This window comes from Taurulus bubalis (assembly GCF_910589615.1).
Source record: "Taurulus bubalis genome assembly, chromosome: 9".
Lineage (NCBI taxonomy): Eukaryota > Metazoa > Chordata > Actinopteri > Perciformes > Cottidae > Taurulus > Taurulus bubalis.
Window position 1 is genome coordinate 10,132,701 of NC_136597.1, and position 19,188 is coordinate 10,151,888.

At 42.1% G+C, this 19,188-nt stretch overlaps 1 protein-coding gene across 1 annotated transcript; it reads right to left on the reverse strand.

Moving 5' to 3' along the window:
* Positions 1 to 8,904: 8,904 nt before the first annotated feature.
* phlda2 (pleckstrin homology-like domain, family A, member 2) lies at positions 8,905 to 9,916 on the reverse strand. The gene is made up of 2 exons (XM_079224274.1): positions 9,360 to 9,916; positions 8,905 to 9,254 (listed from the first exon to the last, which is right to left on the reverse strand). The coding sequence occupies exon 1, from the start codon at positions 9,813 to 9,815 to the stop codon at positions 9,399 to 9,401; it is 417 nt and encodes a 138-aa protein (XP_079080400.1). The 5' UTR covers positions 9,816 to 9,916; the 3' UTR covers positions 8,905 to 9,254; positions 9,360 to 9,398.
* Between the last annotated feature and the right edge of the window lie 9,272 nt (positions 9,917 to 19,188).

A 19,188-nucleotide genomic window follows, 5' to 3' on the forward strand; every position in this document is an offset into this window, starting at 1 on the left:
TGAACACACATCTGTGTACCTCGTGGGGACAAAGCCAGACATCTGCGCCCATGTTTTAGCAATTGGTCCAGGATATGTGTATGATTTTAACATACTGCTGGGTGTCTGTGTGCTGAGCGATCATTAAAGATGACATCCAGAGGAGATGACATCATTTGGACTTCCTGTCTTGAGCTCAAAGAGCAGAATGACATTTACAAATACACACTGATCCACAAAACATTAGAATAATTGCAATAATAGGTGCATTGCGTGGGAGAAGAAGTCACATTTTGTGAATTGCAGCGCTTTCAGACCTGTTTTTCACACATTTTCCTCCTTTAGATGTTGTAAAAAAATATTTTCTTAGCTTTTTGCTAAATTGAGATCTTCAATAGCTCTACTCAAGACGTAAATTCACCTTCTTCTGACATTAAACTTAAACATCTGTGTGATGCCAGTAAGGATGTTAAAGATTAAGGATGTTTTTTATGGATGAGGTCCCAGATTTCTATCGAGACAACAGGTGGTGGTGGAGGAGGGGGAGTACCCTCTGGAGTACTTTCTGTGTACTGATCCCCACCGCATGCAGCAAGTGCCCGTTTTATACACTACAAAAAAGGAATTTCAAGAAAGTAAAAAAAGGCTTGTATCAAGAACATAAGTCATATTTGCCCTAAAAAATAATATTAATTTTGTCAAGCATGTTTTGATTAGAACAAATATCTAATTTTAGGAAAGTATGCCTTACTTTTTCTTGATTTTTGGCTTTTTTTAAGAAATCTTGTCAAGCAAAAAAATCTGCCAATGGGGTAAGTTTTTTTTGCTTTGATATAGGATGATTTGATTGAATATCAGAATGTTTTGCTTCTTTCTAGAAGGGCTGTTTTTGCGGTGTATGTTTTGCCCCTGCCCCTCGGATGGCCTGAGTCAGCCACTGAACAGGTCCGTGCAGATGTAGTCTGTGTAAAATGCCTGTGTTTACATTGCTGAAGAGTGCTTGCGCTGCATTTTAAGTGTGCTGTCTAAATTGATTAATGCTGACCTGCAATACAACCGTAGCCTATTTGGCAAAAGGGTTGCCACTGTGCTCAGTCTCGGAGCAGCGTGAGGACAGAGAGGACCATTGTGAGTTCCCCTGCTCCTTGGGAAAGACCCTTGAGCCATGACAAACAGGATTTCCTCTGATTACAGGCTTCAGTCTTCCCACTTCCGTCTTCTATAGGGGGTTGATAAAGCATCGGCTTTGGGCAGGAGCAGGTTTGATGAGTGAGTCTTGTAAGTTTTTGCTTCAGGTTTCATCTTCATCCCAGGTGTTTGATATGTAACAGGCCTGTCTCACAGCAAAGCTTTTTGACTTGTCATTAGATGGAGCGCACAGGTGTAATTAATGAGATAAAACATGTCTCTGCTCAAAAGCCATCATTAGGGTAATTGGTGGAACTGATTGCCTTTCCTGCTATTCCACACCCCAATGTCTGCTGAGAGAAAGATCTCTTTCAACTCAACCGCAAAGCAAAAGCCACATTTCTTTCCGAAGCGTGTCAGCTGATTGTTATTTAATTAAAATTCAAACGTGTTTTAGATTTTCATCTCACCACGTTGCTGTAGTGGTTCACTCTCACAGCTCTCATCAGTGCTCTTTATTTAACTGCAGCTGTCTTCAGCAACAACAACAAAAGAAGAAAGAAATGATTAATCTTTTGTGCACTACTTGCTGCAGAAGACACACAAAACAGCAAACAGCTGGTGAACATAGTGGAGCATTTAACAGCTATAGATCCAGATCACAGAGAATACAGAGCTAAAAGGAGAGTGGATATAAGTGTAAGATGGCCAGTAGCATGACTCTACATGAATGTTACTCTGAGTCTGCTGGATGTACATAGGCAATTGCATTTACTTTGATGTGTGCAATATGATCATACCTGGTGAACCTGATGACAAGGAGCAGATAATAAATCCCAAGTCATAATAAAAGTGTTTCTCCAGTAAGGAGAAAAGGATTGAGAGGAACACAAATTAAACTCTGCATTGTTGTGTATTTCTCTGTTTCCTTTGTTTTGAGCTCCCTGCCGTCATCCAGCCATCCAGCCATTCATAGATCAACCCACACAGGCGCTCAGCTCCTGGGTGGCTGCAGAGAGATCACATCACCTCAGCGAAGGTATGCAGAATCGGAAACACAAGCCCACACCCAGATCAGCAGTGATTAAGCACCCTCTGCTGTGCCTTTGAACAATACAGCCCCGTTGTGTCCTGCTATGATTGATGGAGACATTTGCTGCTGGGTCAATACCACACTGCTGAAGTGATCAGGGAGCCGGAGCCACGCAGCTCCAGCAATACATAGGATCTGGAGGAATGCATTGTCTGAGAACCTGTGCTCGTATAAAAGGGACTTTCCAGCATCCTCAGCCTGCACCTTGTGGCCATTTCACTCTGACAAAGACAGTTTCAGAGAGACAGCCTTAAGGTCCCTGTTGTACCCTTAAAATCAAGTAAAATATAAAGTTTTTCAAATGTTTCCCACAAAACTCTCAAACAGTGACAGACAGCTCTCACTCTATTATACATCTATAAATACCATATCATTATGTAATATTGACATAATAATATTTTAATATTCTGGCTAGTGAGAAATTAAACCATAGATGACAATTAAGTAATTGACATTTGAGGTTTCTTCCAAAGTAAATAGTGATGTAGTGCACCTTTAAACCGTAGACAAGTCAAGTCAAGTTTATTTGTATAACACATTTCAACAACAAGGCGATTCAAAGTGCTTCACATAAAACCATTAAAAGCATCAAAACACAATGCAGAAGAAAACAAGATTTAAAAACAATTAAGAAAATTCATTAAAACATTAAAAACAGCCAGAAAAAAAATAGAATAAAAGTTGCAGTATTTTAAGAAATAAAATGCAGTAGTGAGACCCATTACTGTTTTGTACTCAAAAAACAAAAGCTTCCCAAACGACTTTATTTGGCATATTTATTACTCAATATTTTCATATAATTATGTATTCAACAAATAACAGACAATGTGGTGTTATCTTTCGTCATATCTCATATGTTCATGTCAAACCGTTTCCTATAAGTAAAGACAGAGTGAAAGATAGATTTGAAATCTTTTCGCAGACTGTTAGTTCAGGGTGCAGTATCCCTGCTGTGTAACACTCTGATTAGATCGCATCTTAAATGTTGGCTTTGGTGTGTCTCTGGGAATTCCTGCATCCATTTCTCTTCTTGAGCAAACTCTTCTTCTGTTACTTGTAATATTCTTTGCTCTGGAATTTTCCCTCCCTCCCTTTATAGGCTCATTTATCTTCCTTTCTCTTTCACTCGCTTTTCTCTTGTGTAATATCTCCGGTGAACTAATTTCCTCTCGCCCCGATAAAGGCTCTGGACCTGGGGTCATCATTACAGGTTATTACAGCCATTTGTTTCACCTTCGGTTTCACGTCAGGCGAAGTTAAACATGTTGCTGCCTTGTTGGCTGCTTCAACAATCTGATGTAACTTACTGTAATTCATGTGAGTGATTCATGTGGAGCTATTTAGTGGCACCTTGAAGAAATCCCATGGCTGTCACACGGTGTAACCACATATTTCCTGTTTCCTCTTTATTTCTTGTTTGTTCCGTTTATTCCCTCTAACTGCTGCAGCCAGAAATGTAAAGCACATCACTTCAGGTGTCATCAGCATGTAGAAAATATAAATATATGTATTTGATATGGGTTAAATCTTTCTCCAGACGTTGTACTGCACTTAGATGGAACACACACGCACATGCACGCGCGCACACACACGCACTCGCACACACACACACACACAAACACGCGCATACACACATGTCCTCACACACGCACACACAGTCTGCAGAGATAACTAAAACAGAAGAAAAAAATTGAGGAATATTTAAGTTCTCAAAAATGTCTTTCATTAGACTTCCAGGCTGGGAAATGTAATGTTATTGTAATCTGCTCCCGGTCATCTCTTCACACACCCACTCAGGCAGGTGCTGGTAACTAAATCCCCGCTCAGGAGCCCAGTTGCAATATACTGTGATCAGACTCCAGCACCCCAGCAGATTCTGCTCCACTGCTCCCAGTCCCATCATCCACTGGGATCTACATATTTCGCTCAAAGGATGTATCCAGTGAATCCACTTCATGGATAGTTTTGATCTAATTTTTCCAGGTTTTGAGAATATTATCAATAGACTACATTCACCATTAATACCTGAGTGGGCCCAATCTGCTGGCTTCAGGCTGGCTGTAGTGTGGCTGTAATTTCTCAAACTACCTTTGGGCTTGAATCAGATCGGGTTTACACCAATTTACCGGTGTTTTTTCTTAGTCGGTGCTGAACATTTGGTAGGAGAAGGCATATATCGGAGAGTGTGTCACAAATGTCTGTTACCGCACTAAAAATAATTTTGGTTGACTTTGGATTTATTTATTTTCTCACTACATAACTACTTGCTTATGTACATCCATCCCAACATTATGGATTATGAGGCTATATGTTACTAAGGGTAGGTGAGACATATGATAAACTAACAAAACTACTACTCTTACTACATCACTCAGACTCAGAGTCTCATGTGACTTGAGTCAAGACACAAGTAGGAAATTGCAAGTAAAGCAACACTTGATTCAGATCTCTGAATGCTGTCCATTATAATGACACTGCATCGGATCATTTTCATGTCATCAATATAAAAGGTCAGAACTTGAATGTCTTCACTTTAATCTCCAAGTCAAAGCTGTCCTTTCCTCACTATCCTGAGTCTAAAGTTTGCCTCCTGCTCCATCTGATGCTGATCTTTGACTTCTTTCTCAGGCCACAGAGTGCACATGGAGCCGCCCGCCCCCTCGCTGCCTTGTAGACATTCCTAACAGCGTCTCCTCTCTCTGTCTGAGGCTTCTCTCCGGACAGCTGGGTCTTAAGCAACATGATCCCCGCTCAGCGGTGCGGTCCCTGCCAACACTTTGTGTGTATATATACAGCATGTGTGTGTGAGGTTGTGCAAATTCAATACAGACGCATGTCTTAGATATAAGAGGTGCCACATTGGTAAGATTCTCATCAGAAAACAGGCCTTCAAAGAGTGATTTGGGGAAATATCGCCTTACTATGACAAACGTTGACGTTGCTTAATATTACAGACTTTTGTTCTGTATTTCTATCTTCGTAGTGGATGTGGTCTGGACATACAAAGCTATCAGGTTACATCAAGGGAATGTCTCACGAACAGGAAACGACGAGTCACAACAAGGGGTTTTGAAAATTCTTTAGTCCTAATGTATGTGACACTAAATATATGTTCAGAGCTGTGGCCTATAGCTCCTGAGGTGAGTTCCATGTTTGTGACTGTCACAGCCCGAGAGCGGGAAGATATGAGAGCTGAAGATACGAATATGGGGAGTTATTTCCCTGTGACTCAGCACACAGAAATGGATGTCCAATTAACAACACACACTGTTGTCATGGCTACAGATGATTAGAACAATGACCACCTTGTGGATAAGATGAGGGGGAAATTTGTCCAAATGTATCCGTGAATGATGAATGGGAAACCGCAGAGAACCACGGAGAGCTGGAATTTGGTCCAGCATAAGGTTTTTTGTCACAATTTTGACTGAAGAAATGTACGGTGTGCACCTGGTGACTTTGTATTGTTTCAGCCATGGCCTACGGGTGTATGTCTGTCTCTGTCTATACTGAGGAATGTGCTCGGGTACGAACTCACCTGAGCCATGCGTCACAAGGTGACATACCTGAAGAGGTTCTTTCCTGTAAAACGAGCCATGAATAGCACTTCTCTGAGATAATCCCATTCCTAAAATAGATTAAAAACCATGTACGCCAATGCCATCTCTTTTTAGACAGCTGCACTGTTTCACCTCATCAGAGAAAAATAACAGTATGTTCCACAATTAACAGATCATGTCTGACACAGATCTGTTAGTAATCAAACTATCTCCCGAGGCCTTGCCTAATATCCTGGTTGCCTCGGCTGTTTGGATTATTAGAGGTTTTTATTTACACAAAGCGCTGGTGTTGTGTCTTGCTGGCGTCAGATTAGACTCTGACTGGGAAAGTCAGCGAGAAAATGATACAACAGATTGAAATGAAACAAAGACAGAAGTTCCTACATGATAGTCATTTCCAGGAAGCTGAGTGAAACTCCCATGAAGCATAAGGTGTACTGAGCCATGACGCATACCTGAACCCGTAAATTACGCAGTAAAGTGAAGTGGCGCTAACATGTCATCAGGCTGTGCTACCACCCTGAAGGCTGTTTGAAATGCCCAGACATGCTCTTAATAAACTGCAACGTCACACAATGTTAGGTTTTAGCTCATGATTAGATGATTACAGTGTGATTCACAACTTGTCTACAATTAGAGTCCAAGATTAAAGATGCTAAATTTGATATTCAGAGCATTAAAATAGCAGCAAACAATGATTTGCTATATCTATAAAGATAGTCACTTTCCCTCTGTATGTGTTGTTATCTGATGTTCTCCTTGCTTTGTTGTCATAGTCAGGCCGGCCATACATGCTTTCAGTGCATGTGATCGTGCCATCGTCAGCGTGAGTTGCTAATTTGTGTGTAACTGTTGAATGTAAACTACACCCAAACTCTCGTGATTCTCCAACACATTCTGAGGACATAACAAGTGTCCTCAGTTGTTCGTCCTGCATGAGAAGAAAAACAATACAGAACAAGATAAAACAAGACTTTTCTAAATGTCACTATTTGCTCCCCAAAAAGCATTAAAGCATTTTCCTTCCTGGCAACGCTCTGGTTTCCATACAACACAGTGCTCTAATGGACTGAGTCATTTTTTTCATGTCGAGGCAAACTACTCTGAAGACTTTAAAAAAGATGAATCTCTGCATATCAATAGATTAAACCCTTGACATATTGTAGAGCTATTACTGCTTGTGTGGGAGTGAGACAAGTTGCTTCTGGCCACCGACCTTCACCTCACAACACCCTGCTCAGCTGTTCCTCCATACGCACTGCCTCAGCTTGTCCTCACTGCAGCTCATGTTTACGATAAACGCCTCAGAATCAGACATTCTGTCCCGCTCGGTTTAAAAACTGAAGATTAACTGAAGATGTGTCATGGCCGTGCGCACACTTTTCTCACATCCCCTACTTGTGTCTTTTCCTCAAGAATTTAACAATGCATTCACTGTTGCGCAGGCATGACCCGTATAACGATGGCATGTATGGAGTGATGACGCCAAGGCTACAAGTGCGGCTTGAATGTGACTCGTGCTGCGTCAGAGGATGTTTACACAGCCTGTGACCAGAGAGGAAGACACGGTGTGTGTGTGTGTCCTCATGGTTGGTGTTGTGTGTGTCCAGATGAGCGAGGAAGTAAAGAGCACAACCAGATGGACAGTTGCTTGTGACGTCTTTTATCAGCTTGTGAAAACACTGCTTAGAGTCACGTTAAATGCTTTAACAAGATGCTTTTCCCTGCATCAAATTGTTTCGAAAATAATAGCTTGCACTGGTGACAAAATAAAAAGTGTATGGCCCCTTGGCTCAGGGGCCAAATGTGTGTATCTGTGTGTGACATTAAAGTGGTGCCAATTTGTGACACAGTATTTTTAGAAAGGAGGCCCGTCCACTCCGGTAATACTCCTCAGATCAGTCGAACCCTTTGATGCGTTCATTGCAGTGTGATCCTACTTCAAAGCGGCACACACGGATGGGACGGGACGGGAGGAGTGTGACTCCACTATACACTTCATTACTGCAGGCCAGAGATTCAGCTTTCTGTCACCTTTGACCTCTGGGCATTTGTGCTCATAGCACACTTCCACTCCACAAGATCCACGACCGGAGGTATTTATTTTCAGAGGGGCTCATGGCAGAGGAGACACGTCTTTTTTTAATGTCCACACAGTGTTCAGGAAAAACAGTGCTGTGGTTTTAGCTCCAACACTGTGGTTTAAAATCAGTATCAGATCACTTCTTTATTTCCATTCACATAATATATTTTAATATTGTATTGTCTGTGCACCTGTGAGGCATCTTGTAACTCTTGTTACAGCCAACGCCAGAGTTTAAAGTTTATTGTTAGTATCTAATCTAACACCTACTTTTTAAATAAACTTAACCAAAATCTGGCTAATATACAGACAATAATATATTATATAGTATATCATAATTTAGAATAACTTATTCTTTCTCTTAAATGTTATAACGTACATTTTATAAGCTCTCATTTGTAGGCCTTACAAAGTTTTCTGAATATGACTAAAGCCGCGCTCACTCGGGTGAGCAATTATAATTAAATAGGTGTGTACCTGGTGTCGCATTAAACCCATTGAAAAAGCCTTTATCGTGATGACAGGGCAGAAAAGTGGACTTCCTTAGTCTTCAGAGGCACCTGATAAAGAGGTTGAAGAGGAGCCATCTGAACATGGATTAAAACCAAGTTCAGCTTTTGTGAAGCTCATAGTTCAAAGCAGAACATATGAAGTTACCAATTTTTAAATGTAACGTGGTGAACTTTAAAACTACCACACCTCGGAAGCAGTTGAGGTGTGTTCAAAGGCACCACTTTATCTTTAAAGCGTCCGGTGCAGCTGACTCAATGTGCTTATCAGTTATGACTCAAGCCCGAAAACCTTCAAGTGACAATAAAGAGTCACATTCCACCTGATAGCAGAAAGGAAAGGGACTTTCCTATCCTCCACTCCCTTTTTACTGCTGCATGTCTGGCATTTGCTAAGATGCTGCTGGTGAAAAGCGTTCCCAAGTGTCAAATATGAAACTGTAACTGACTCCATAAGGCTGTAATGAGATATTAACAGACAGTGACATCATAGCCAAGGTTCTAGTTGACACATGAAACAAACTAAAAGTATAAGAGAAGACAAAGTTATGTTAAAAAGGCAGGAATATTTATTCAAATAAATACACACTCAACACACGTTGAAATAGTAAATAATTTAAACACAAGCTGTTTTCCAGTAACAACATATAGGAAACAAATAAATTAACATCATGGTTTTTAGGAGTCATTCCTCTCAGGAGAGCAAACTTGAAATAGTTTTGATAATTCAAGAGTTCATTCCTGTGTGTGGAGCTTCTGAAAATCTCCCCGCCGTCTGTCGGTTGAGATCACTCGTCCCCGCTCTCCGAGAGCCCAGTCCCGCACAATCCTTCATCTCTGGACCGGATGACCTCGTCTTCCTTTTGGTCCGCGTATTATTTATGTATGGTCCACTTTTGACACTATAAGGACAATGAAGCACACCATTAGTTTCTGCGTTCAGACACTGCTAACGTATATTCTAATTCATACATAATGTCAGCGCCATGTGATGGCGTTTCCCTCACCATATTAGGAGTGGCTAACTGCCGGAGTCCCGCAGCGGCTCAGGGCGCCCTCGCCATGCGCCTCTCCTGCTGCCCGGGTGACGCGCTCTCGTTGTCCTGCCGCGTTTTAAAGTCCTGGATGGCCTTTCTGTTCTGGTAATCGATCAGAGCCATGGTGATCACTGCGTTCCAGCAGTTCTCCTCCCCAGAGCACCGGAAATCAATCTCTTTGTTGTCTGTGGTAACGATGGTGAAATAGACGAACTTGCCGGTGCGCTCCACGCAGTCCACCTTCTTGATGGACTGCAGCTTCAGCTCCTTGCCCCTGGCGCGCTTCTGCGTGTCGGCGTAAATGTTGAGGCTGTCCGTGGTCAGGACGCACGTCTTCCTCTTCCAGAACTGGAGCAGGTTGTCGCTCCTCTTCTCCAGCTCTCCCTCCTTGAGGATCTGGCTGATCTCCGCCGCTGACATTTTCATTGTTTATGTCTTTTTTGGGGTTAGTGAACTCCTTTGCTTCCCCTGCTGTGTCAATCCGAGGAGGAGCCCGATGAAGGAGCTTCTCTACAAAGGCTTTGGTAATCCAGTGTCGTTGTGAATGAACTAAGGTAGCCGAGAACTTTTATAGTCGACTCTGGCCTGAGCCCTTCCCACTTGACGTCAGATGACATGGGAATGCAACAGTTGCCAGTGGAGTAATTCAAGGCTGTGTGTGGGCGGAAGCTGCGGCGCGAGGGGGATGAAGGGGGGCAGAGGAAGCCCTGACGTGGACCTAATTACACAGACAACATGTTAATTACTAATCCACATCCTACTTCGGAGTTAAGTACACATATTTGCCCACTGCGCAGTGAATGATTCAGTCTAATACGTTAATTACCAGATGTGCACAGAGGGAGCTGAGCACATGCGTAAACCTGGCCCTGTGAACCTTTAATATCAACATCCATCCCAGAGTCCTTCTGAATTCCCTGTTAACGTTTATGATCCAGACTTTTTCCATGACAGCCTGGTAGTTCATTCCTTTTATGTCTTCACTGTGGCAGGTCGTTGCTATGCCACCCTGCTCTCTATTATTTTTCAAAAGGTAATATTTCAGACGAAACTTGTTTCACCGCAGTAGTATTTTACATGAGCTCTGCTCTTCCTGTCTGTGGATCTCACGCTGCTAAATATACCCAAACCGTCCAGGAGCTGCACGGTTTCACAGTGAGCAGAGGACCTATCATACAGTGTGTAAGCAGCTACAGAAAGAGAATGGGTGAAAAGTATAGAAAGCACAGATTACCTTGACAAAAACTGGCATAATGCAAGAAGAAAGTGAGTTTTTAACGCACTGCTAAACATTCTACGCTGGTTCAACTTTTTCCTGCTGCCTTAAAATCATGTTAATTTAAATAATTATTTTGAAACAAAGACATGCAGCTACTGTTTCTAGAGTTAAATCTACACAGGAGCTCTATATAGAGCTGCTCCCATGTGTTAAACTATACTGGACGCACAGGGACTGAATTGGATACTAAACTTCAGTTTGATTCACCTAATTTTACAATTATTGTTATGAAAACAAGGCTTCTAAGAGAAGAAACAACACATACAAACAGAATCCATCATCCTTTTGGTTAGTTTGAACTCTCGGACATTGGATGATAGAAAGTTTTCTAATGCTGATTGTGTTTTATTAAAAACTGTATTTAATACGTTGACTGAACTCTCACTTAACTCATCATTTCAAGTCTAAAGACATCGAGTCAGGTGAACTCAATGTCTTATGTAAAACCCAAAGTTTTAATACAATGTATATATTTGTGTTAATGACAAAAACAAATGTTGATTCCATTACATTTCTGTATGTTTTACAATGTATTTAAAGAAGGAAATAAAGAAGAAAAGGGGTCAGCACATGATTTTGAGGCAACCTGAGGTGACATGTCATCAACCAGTCCCATGCTGAGCCCCTTCATTAACAACTGACCACTCTGTCAGCTGACTGGCTCAATCCCGGTTCATATTCACGTCAGACTGAGAGTAGCAGACTGGGTATCGCTGTGCCACTGCTGGCTGGAGCCGAGAGGGATTGAGCTCCGCAATATCAACACTACTGAAGTCTTATTTAGAGTATAAATGCTTGTGTCAATAGGATTAATACCCCCCACCCCAAAAAAAAAACAAAAAAACAAAACACACATAACATCCTTGACCCATGTGTCCGGTGCAGATCATACAGTGTAGAGTGGGGAACGTGCACTAAGCACCCACTTCAGGGTCTCCTGTCTGCCTCGCTATCAGTCTCCTCCCTCAGACATTTTGGAAATATCTCCCCTCCGGTTTCCCGGAAGTGAAATGTCACAATGACACACACACACGCACACACATATACTTCTCCCGAGTTCTCCAGTAATTCGGTAAATATCCGTGTGACCCTACTGGAATAAAACCACTTTGTGAGTGAGAGAGAACCCCCAATAAGACACATCAACATATGGCCACACAGACGTTTGACTGCACCAAAGGCGTAGCCATGGTGAATCACTCATACCAGCATGGCGAGCTGTCTGCTAAGCAACCCCTCCATGATTATTGACATGGAGCGGGATGTGGCAGTCAGTTTAATCCTCTAATATCAAAGAAAAGGAAACCACATGTGTGTACAGAGTGAAATAACATGACTGCTTCTGTTTAGTGGCGAGGTGCACCACTGCCTCTTTACCACTTTCTTTGTTTCAGGTTTTTTCTTCTCTTTGTTGCCTGGCAGTATGTGTGTGTCTGTGTGTGTGAGTGATCTGGAGATGTGAGCTGAAATAGGTTTGTGGTGGAGACTTGCAGACATGCCCAGGCAGTGACTCAGTGTGTGGTGGAGCGCCTTACTTTGGAGGAGTTTGCTTGCCAAAGGAGGGCCAGGTGTGTGCGAGACAGAGTGTGTGTGCACATGTTGATGTGCTTTATTGTGTCTATATCATTAGATCATAATTTATTTTTCCTGTGGGTTGGTGATATACACAGTGGTGTTTGTACGTGTTTCTGAAAAGATAGAGAAAAAAGAATAAAGCAGTAATGGGTGACATGCTGAAAGTAGCCTCTAACAGTTATATTAGTAAACATAAGATCCCTACTCATTCAGTACACCCTCAGCTGTCTTTAGACAAAGCGTTTTGGCCAACTTCATATTCTTTTAATAAGCTCTCCAATAAAACTCCAATGTGTCACTGTTTTCCTCGTATTTCCAGCTTGTGAGAAAGTACAACTCCTTCTGGAGGGCGTCAGATTGAGTCATGGATCTCAGGAAGTGTGTTGTGACAACTTTGTATTCAAATCAGTGCCCTTCAGTTCTCACTGTCTCCGTATAGACAAAACAAAACCCCCAGAGACGCACACAGAGACAGGAAGTAAGATAATGTGTCTTCTGCAACAAGTCAGAAGGGTTTTGATTATAAAATGAACAGATACAACGTGAGTTACATAGTGCAGGGGTAAAACAATCTTGTTTACTTCAGTATGATGGAGTTTTGCAGACATGAGCACATGGGTATGAACAAAACAGCAGGTGGAAAGACCAGAATGGCCCAAGGTTTGGTAGTCATGTCGAGGCATGAAGCTGCTGAGTGTTTACTGTCACACAAAAGACATAAAGTACAAAGGAAGTCAACTCCTTAATACATGTTCACTGGTTTTGGCTGAAAATAAGTCGGCAGCCTGTGTTTGAGATTAATCGATTTCTATTAATACAACATTTTATTGAAATTACACAAGGGTTACACAAAACATGACTGAAGAGCTCTGATGAATGAATATACGTTGTTACAGCCAATGAGAACAAGTCACTATACATTTGAACAGGGTGTATATTTTTAAGGATTTTATTTATTATTAGTTATTGGCCAATTTAAATAAATTATTTTTTTTAACTGCTTGAAGAACACAGTACAAAGTCCCCCCTTGTGGCAAAGTTCCTTCTTATCTCTTAAAGGAGACCAGAAATATACATATAGGCCTTATGGTTGAGGATATATTCTTGATTCATTTTGGATATGTTATTCAAGGTGCTCTGTCGGGCTAGGGGACTAAAAAAGTTAATCTAATCCTGCAATTGAACCAAAACCACCAGACAACCAAGACAATTAGTTTAATTAAAGAAACTAAAACTCTCTGTAGCGCTCAGAAAAACTGCAAAGACAGGTTATAGTGATCTGTGCATTTAACACATTCCCCCTCCCAACTCAAATGAAGTGATCATGTGATCTTTGATGAAAGACAGCAGCAATAAACTGCAATTAAAGGTGATGACTATTAACTGTCACACCCAGCAGTACATTAAGAAAACACTGTAAGTGAATATTTTCATAATGAGGTTATACTCAATCGTAATTACTTAAAGGATAGTAAAAGTACAAAATTAATTAAAAAATCTAGAACATTTTCCTTTCCCCGATATCTATTAAGTCACTATTGCTGGTTGATCCGATGGCCCACTGATAAAACCGCCTACATTTGCACTATTACGAACTGAGAGTCCGTGACGACATTCCAGGGAATTCCATAATTGTATCTGTAGGAAGTGAGATTCCAAAACACACCATGCAATTACTCCTTATTGGCACCGCTGCCCCCGAAGACTCACAAAACAGAGATCTTCGAGATCGTAATGTTACAGGTGCAAGATCCGAGATTGGGAGCATTTTGATTGCCTCTCAATGGCTCTCAACACGGGGCGTTATCAGCTGTATGAGAGCAGTGCAGTGGCGGCCATGAGCTGACCAGTGCTGACATTCACATGCACAAACATGCACTACAGGGTACCCTCAGCCGGCTCGGCTATGTGAACGCAGCAAGAAGACGCTCTGATAACAACACACACAGAGGGAGAACGACTTAATTCCCTGCTCAGGTCGACATTACTCCCCTGTATCTTTACAGAGTGAATAGTTATTTGTTGCTATATTAATGTTCCGAATGTTAATTACAACTTTTCTAAGAGAACATTCTCGAGAGTTTGGTAGTGATTGATTATACTGCTGATAGTTTTATACATGATAAATAACACCTCAGAAAGTATTTTGGAAATGGACATTTTCCTAAACTGGCTTTTGCATAATAGTTATTTCTACACAATTAAATGCAAGTTGCATTTTGTGTATGCATGCACTTTACGTTTATGTGCATCACGAAGCCCTCCTCAGACAGTGGACTATACATAGTCAGCTTAACAATGGGGAGCAGTATGGATGAGCTGGCTGTGATGAGCCGCTGACAAGTACAGCAGAGCTCGCAGGTAACAGCTGCAAACCGTGACACGTTTATGACTTCGGCCTCTCTCCCTCACACACACACTCACACACACACACACACACACACACACACACACACACACACACACACACACACACACACACACACACACACACACACACACACATCCTCTTCTGCTCTTTGGTGACATGCCCTTGTGATGAGACTCCGGAGCTATTTGAGGCATTGTTCTGATAAGCCCTGTGTGTGTGTGTCTGTGGCCACGCTGGCATTCAGCAGCGTGGGAAAAAGAACAAATGGCTGATGAAGGCAGCACTCGGTCAAAAACAATTCTTAAAGAGGAACTGTTGGAGATCAATGAAAACAATTCATCTGATGATGAACCGGACAGTTACTATGATGGTATCAAAAAAAAAATCGACGCTTTCAACTAACTTAATAAAATCATGGAAAGGATTTCCACACGATTAAACTGCTTTCTTTAAGCAATAAGCAATTATGTTGGTCCAATATAATTGACTTGAGTCGGATCAACTTAATTTATTAGGGTTAGTCAAACCTAATTTACTTGTAATTTACTTTGCATTAAGCTGAGAGGGAACCAGAGGTTGGGTGCTACGTTTGCGCAGCGACGTTATCGGATATAACTGCCATATGAGAGCAGTGAGTGAAGGCCATGTGCCGGCCAGTGGGGCACTCGCACATGCACATACATGACCAGGGTATGCAAAGTCTATGTCTATGTCAACAAAGCGCAGAGACGCTCTGATAACAACACACACAGAGGCAGAGCGACTTCCTTCTCTGCTCAGCTTGACATTACTCTGCATCTTTACAGAGCAAACAGTTATTTACTGCTATATCAGTGTTTGAATGTTAAAAAAGAGAACCTTTAAGATGTAGTGAAATAGAAGCACATTGTGTCCCTAAGTGCATGTAATTGTACTGATCTACAGTACACACAGGAAATGTATTCAGTTACATTCCTTCACTGGCCTTAATAGTTTGGTATGTGTTTCCAGAATGCTGAACAGAAGAGACAATCTCATAAATGTCATTGCATATTAAACACGCTAATTGTTGTTTCCCACGATTATTTACACATACTTAATCACAAAGATGTGTAAACTATGCAGTCGGTCCACTTTCTTAACAGACATGACACTCATGTATGACACACGTGAGCTACAGGAAGACACTGCGGTGAGTTATGAGATGTGATCCAGGAGTCCAGCACCTCATACTTGGCAATTTGACTCTGAGAAGAATGGCAGGTATGCAGGTATGCGATCCCTCTCCCTGCCAGGAATGTAGCGTTCACTCTGCTGTCTGCATAGCTTCACTGCGGCTTATATGATCAACCTAGAGTCCTTCCATTGAACCAAACTAAGCTGTGGTCGGAGCGGGGCCGCGGTCTGTACTTTTAGGCTTGATGGTTTAACCTTGTTTAGGTCAGTGCTCCACAGGTTTGTGCCGAAACCAAGTGGACTTGAAGAAGAACACTAGGACAATTGTTCATTGTCAGATAATCCACATAAAGCCAAGCGGGGCAGTGAAGAAATTATGAATTAGTAATTCTCCCTTAATCTTTGCTTATTTATGAAGCCGTGATTCAACAAGTCTGACTTTGACTGGGGGCCATCGATCAAAATCAAGTCTCTCGATTCAATCAATGATTACCTTGAATTTACGCCCAGGGATTTTAAGACCTAACAAGAAATATGTGATGCAATTTTATGCCACGGTGCAGAGAATTTAAATCTCTATAATTAGAGAAAAATATGCATGCAGAGCGTTACACAACATGCACAGTTTATATATATTCAAACAAGCCTTGCCTCTGATTCTCTTGCCTTTGTAAAATAGTTCAGCTCTGACTTTATGTGTGCTCAGAAATGGAGGCGTGTGATTCAGGTTAAACATACCACACCTAGTTCCCTGTTCGTTCACCGTTCCATTCATAAATCCAGACAGGTGTGCTGCCCTGTCGCTATGCTGTGATTGGGTGTGTAGCTTGCTTTCCCACACATACCAGGCAGAAAGGTAACTGGTGATAATGCAGTAGAGCAAATACGATTAGCAGGATTATATTGCTCATTGTTTATAGCTCTTCATGTTAAGCACACAGATATGAATAGAACAGAACAAAGTAGTCCCGGTTAAAGTCACTTTAATGAAACAGATTGTGGAGAGCTTCCTGATAACTCTCATACGCTGGCTTACTTTTCAATGACATGATTTTGTTTCTCCCACAGTTCCTTCGGGTGTTTCTTCCAAATGTAGTTTGAGAGAAACAGTGACATGGAAGTCAAGTCAGGTTTAAATCTAGTCCCACTTCTCTTCTAAAAAGAGTTTACACATTCTCTCCATATTTCCACACACTCGTCCAAAGACATCCCACTCAAACATGCTCCAGTCCAAAATGAGTCAAAAAATAAATAATTGAAAAGGATTTGATTTTGCTTCGGCGAACATAAGTGTAAATCCCTCCATATTTTCATTACCTGACGCCCACAGTCAACATTTAAACAGTGCAGAGGAGGACGATTGGAGGGATTTGAAAGAGTTTCATCTTGAGACGATGGAGAACATATAGTGAAACCCACGCTGAAGTGCTAGTCACATCCTTGTTTGGTCTCACTTCTGGAGGAGATTGTGCACTGCTTAGCCCAAGGACAGTGGCTTTACTGAGGTTTCCCATGAGTCCTCTGCAGGGTGTGGATCACTTCATCTTCTGGGCACCATGAATGTCTGTACAAACGTATCCATTACCTATTAACATACTTCAACCTGGACAGAGTGGCGGACCGACTGACCGACATTGTTGTCCATTGAGCCACACCGTAGAGTGGCTAAAAATAAAAAAAGATTTGGAGAAAATATCTTCAGTTTTGTATTCATGCACCTGCATCTGATAAACTGACAGAATGATCGAAATGTGTGCAAAGCTGAGTTCTTGTGTCAATGCCATCAGCCACGTTATCAGATCTAAGATGCAATGGGCTCTTTAGTTCAACTCATTCAGTTCCGAACACCGACCCGCGTCAGCAGTATAAAGCGCCTCTCTATACCCTTCTTCCTCTGGAACTCAATCTGGCTCACACCACTTCCGACCGGGAGCAGGGCGATACAAAAGACCCCACACAGACGAGCTCGTTCACGCACACTCTTGTGTGCTCACGTACACGTACAGGCTCAGCCAAAAGCACCTTGGAGCCAAGAGTTGGACAGTGGGTGCAGCTGCAGCTGGGAGGCAGGTCGGCCAGAAGACTGCAACCAAACACTTCTGCTGGATGAGGATGAGATGAGGCCAGAAAGCATCATTTGGGGATAATCATAGCGGTCTGAATACTTCCCTTTGTTCCACTGCGCCGGTCATGTGCAAAGCTCAGAGATCATCTCCCTTTGAGTCCACCGAACGCCATTCTTCTATATGCCTTGTTGATACATCGTCTCTGTGCATCCATTCATGCACGTGCACACTTGACAGAACATCAAACATCTGAGGAGTGTTCAGAGGATGTCAAAGAGAGCATCGAAGACACAGCCTCGCTGTAGTTTCTCTTTTTTCCAAACCTGTCTTCTACAAAATCACGATCCAACACTGTACATCTAAACTGCACTCTCGATTAGGTTTCACATTTCTCCTGGACTGTGGTCGCTGTTTGACAGTTTATTTTTTAAGCAACCAAATTGCTTGGTTAGGTTTAGTAGAAAACATCATGGTTTGGCTTGAAATGACTACGGAATTGAAACAAAAATGCAACAAAGGTACTTGGTTCCCACAAACAGCAGTTTCCCCGGTGACTTCATTTTCTTTTCTTACGACGGGGCCTGACGAGTTGACTTGACATTCGTCTTTTGAACAGCCTGCTGCTGACCACCGCCCTTACTTTCAGGATCTCAAGATGTCACCTTTAAATGTACAGTTTATCATTTCATAAGTATATTACTGCTTGCTTGCTGTACTTATGTCCATTACGTTGGTATTCTAAAAGGTACACATTGCAATTTTGTTTGGCACCGTAAGTCTCAATTTTCATTGTAAACTGGAAGCAGAGAGTTTACTATACAGTTCCATTTCCCTGGCTGCCTTTCAGAAAGAACAGAAAAGAGTTTTTCAGACACAATTGGACTCCTTGTTACAGTGAGGCAATCCTCTACCCCCACACAGCAGCCTCAGTATGAATAGTGTCTTGTTCCAAAGTCAGTAAAGCAAAACCCCCAAAATTACAGAGACAGGAGAGATTTCAGTTTGTGGTTCGTCTGTTGGATTAGGAGTCTCCGTGCCTACTCATTCCCTCCACAACATCAAAACCACTCTTACATTTTAACACGTTACGGACTTCGTGTTGACAGTGACCTCGTCATGAACTTCTGTTTTCTCACACTGTCGCATGTTGTCACCTCTGTTCCCATGAAGACTGAAACAAACACACAGTTGGAGGTGTTGCTGGACGAGGTGACAGGATAAGAGCGCACCAGTCTTTCAGCACTTGGCAGAAAACTTGGGTTGCTAAGACAGTCTCCCACCCTCCTCCAGAACCTTCAGAGCACTCAGCCATTATCTCCCACAATGCATTACAAGGGTCCCTCAGAGGAGCGT

What these genes read in the sequence shown, in the direction of transcription:
- phlda2 (XM_079224274.1), bottom strand. Translation starts at nt 9,815, where the DNA reads ATGAAAATGTCAGCGGCGGAGATCAGCCAGATCCTCAAGGAGGGAGAG.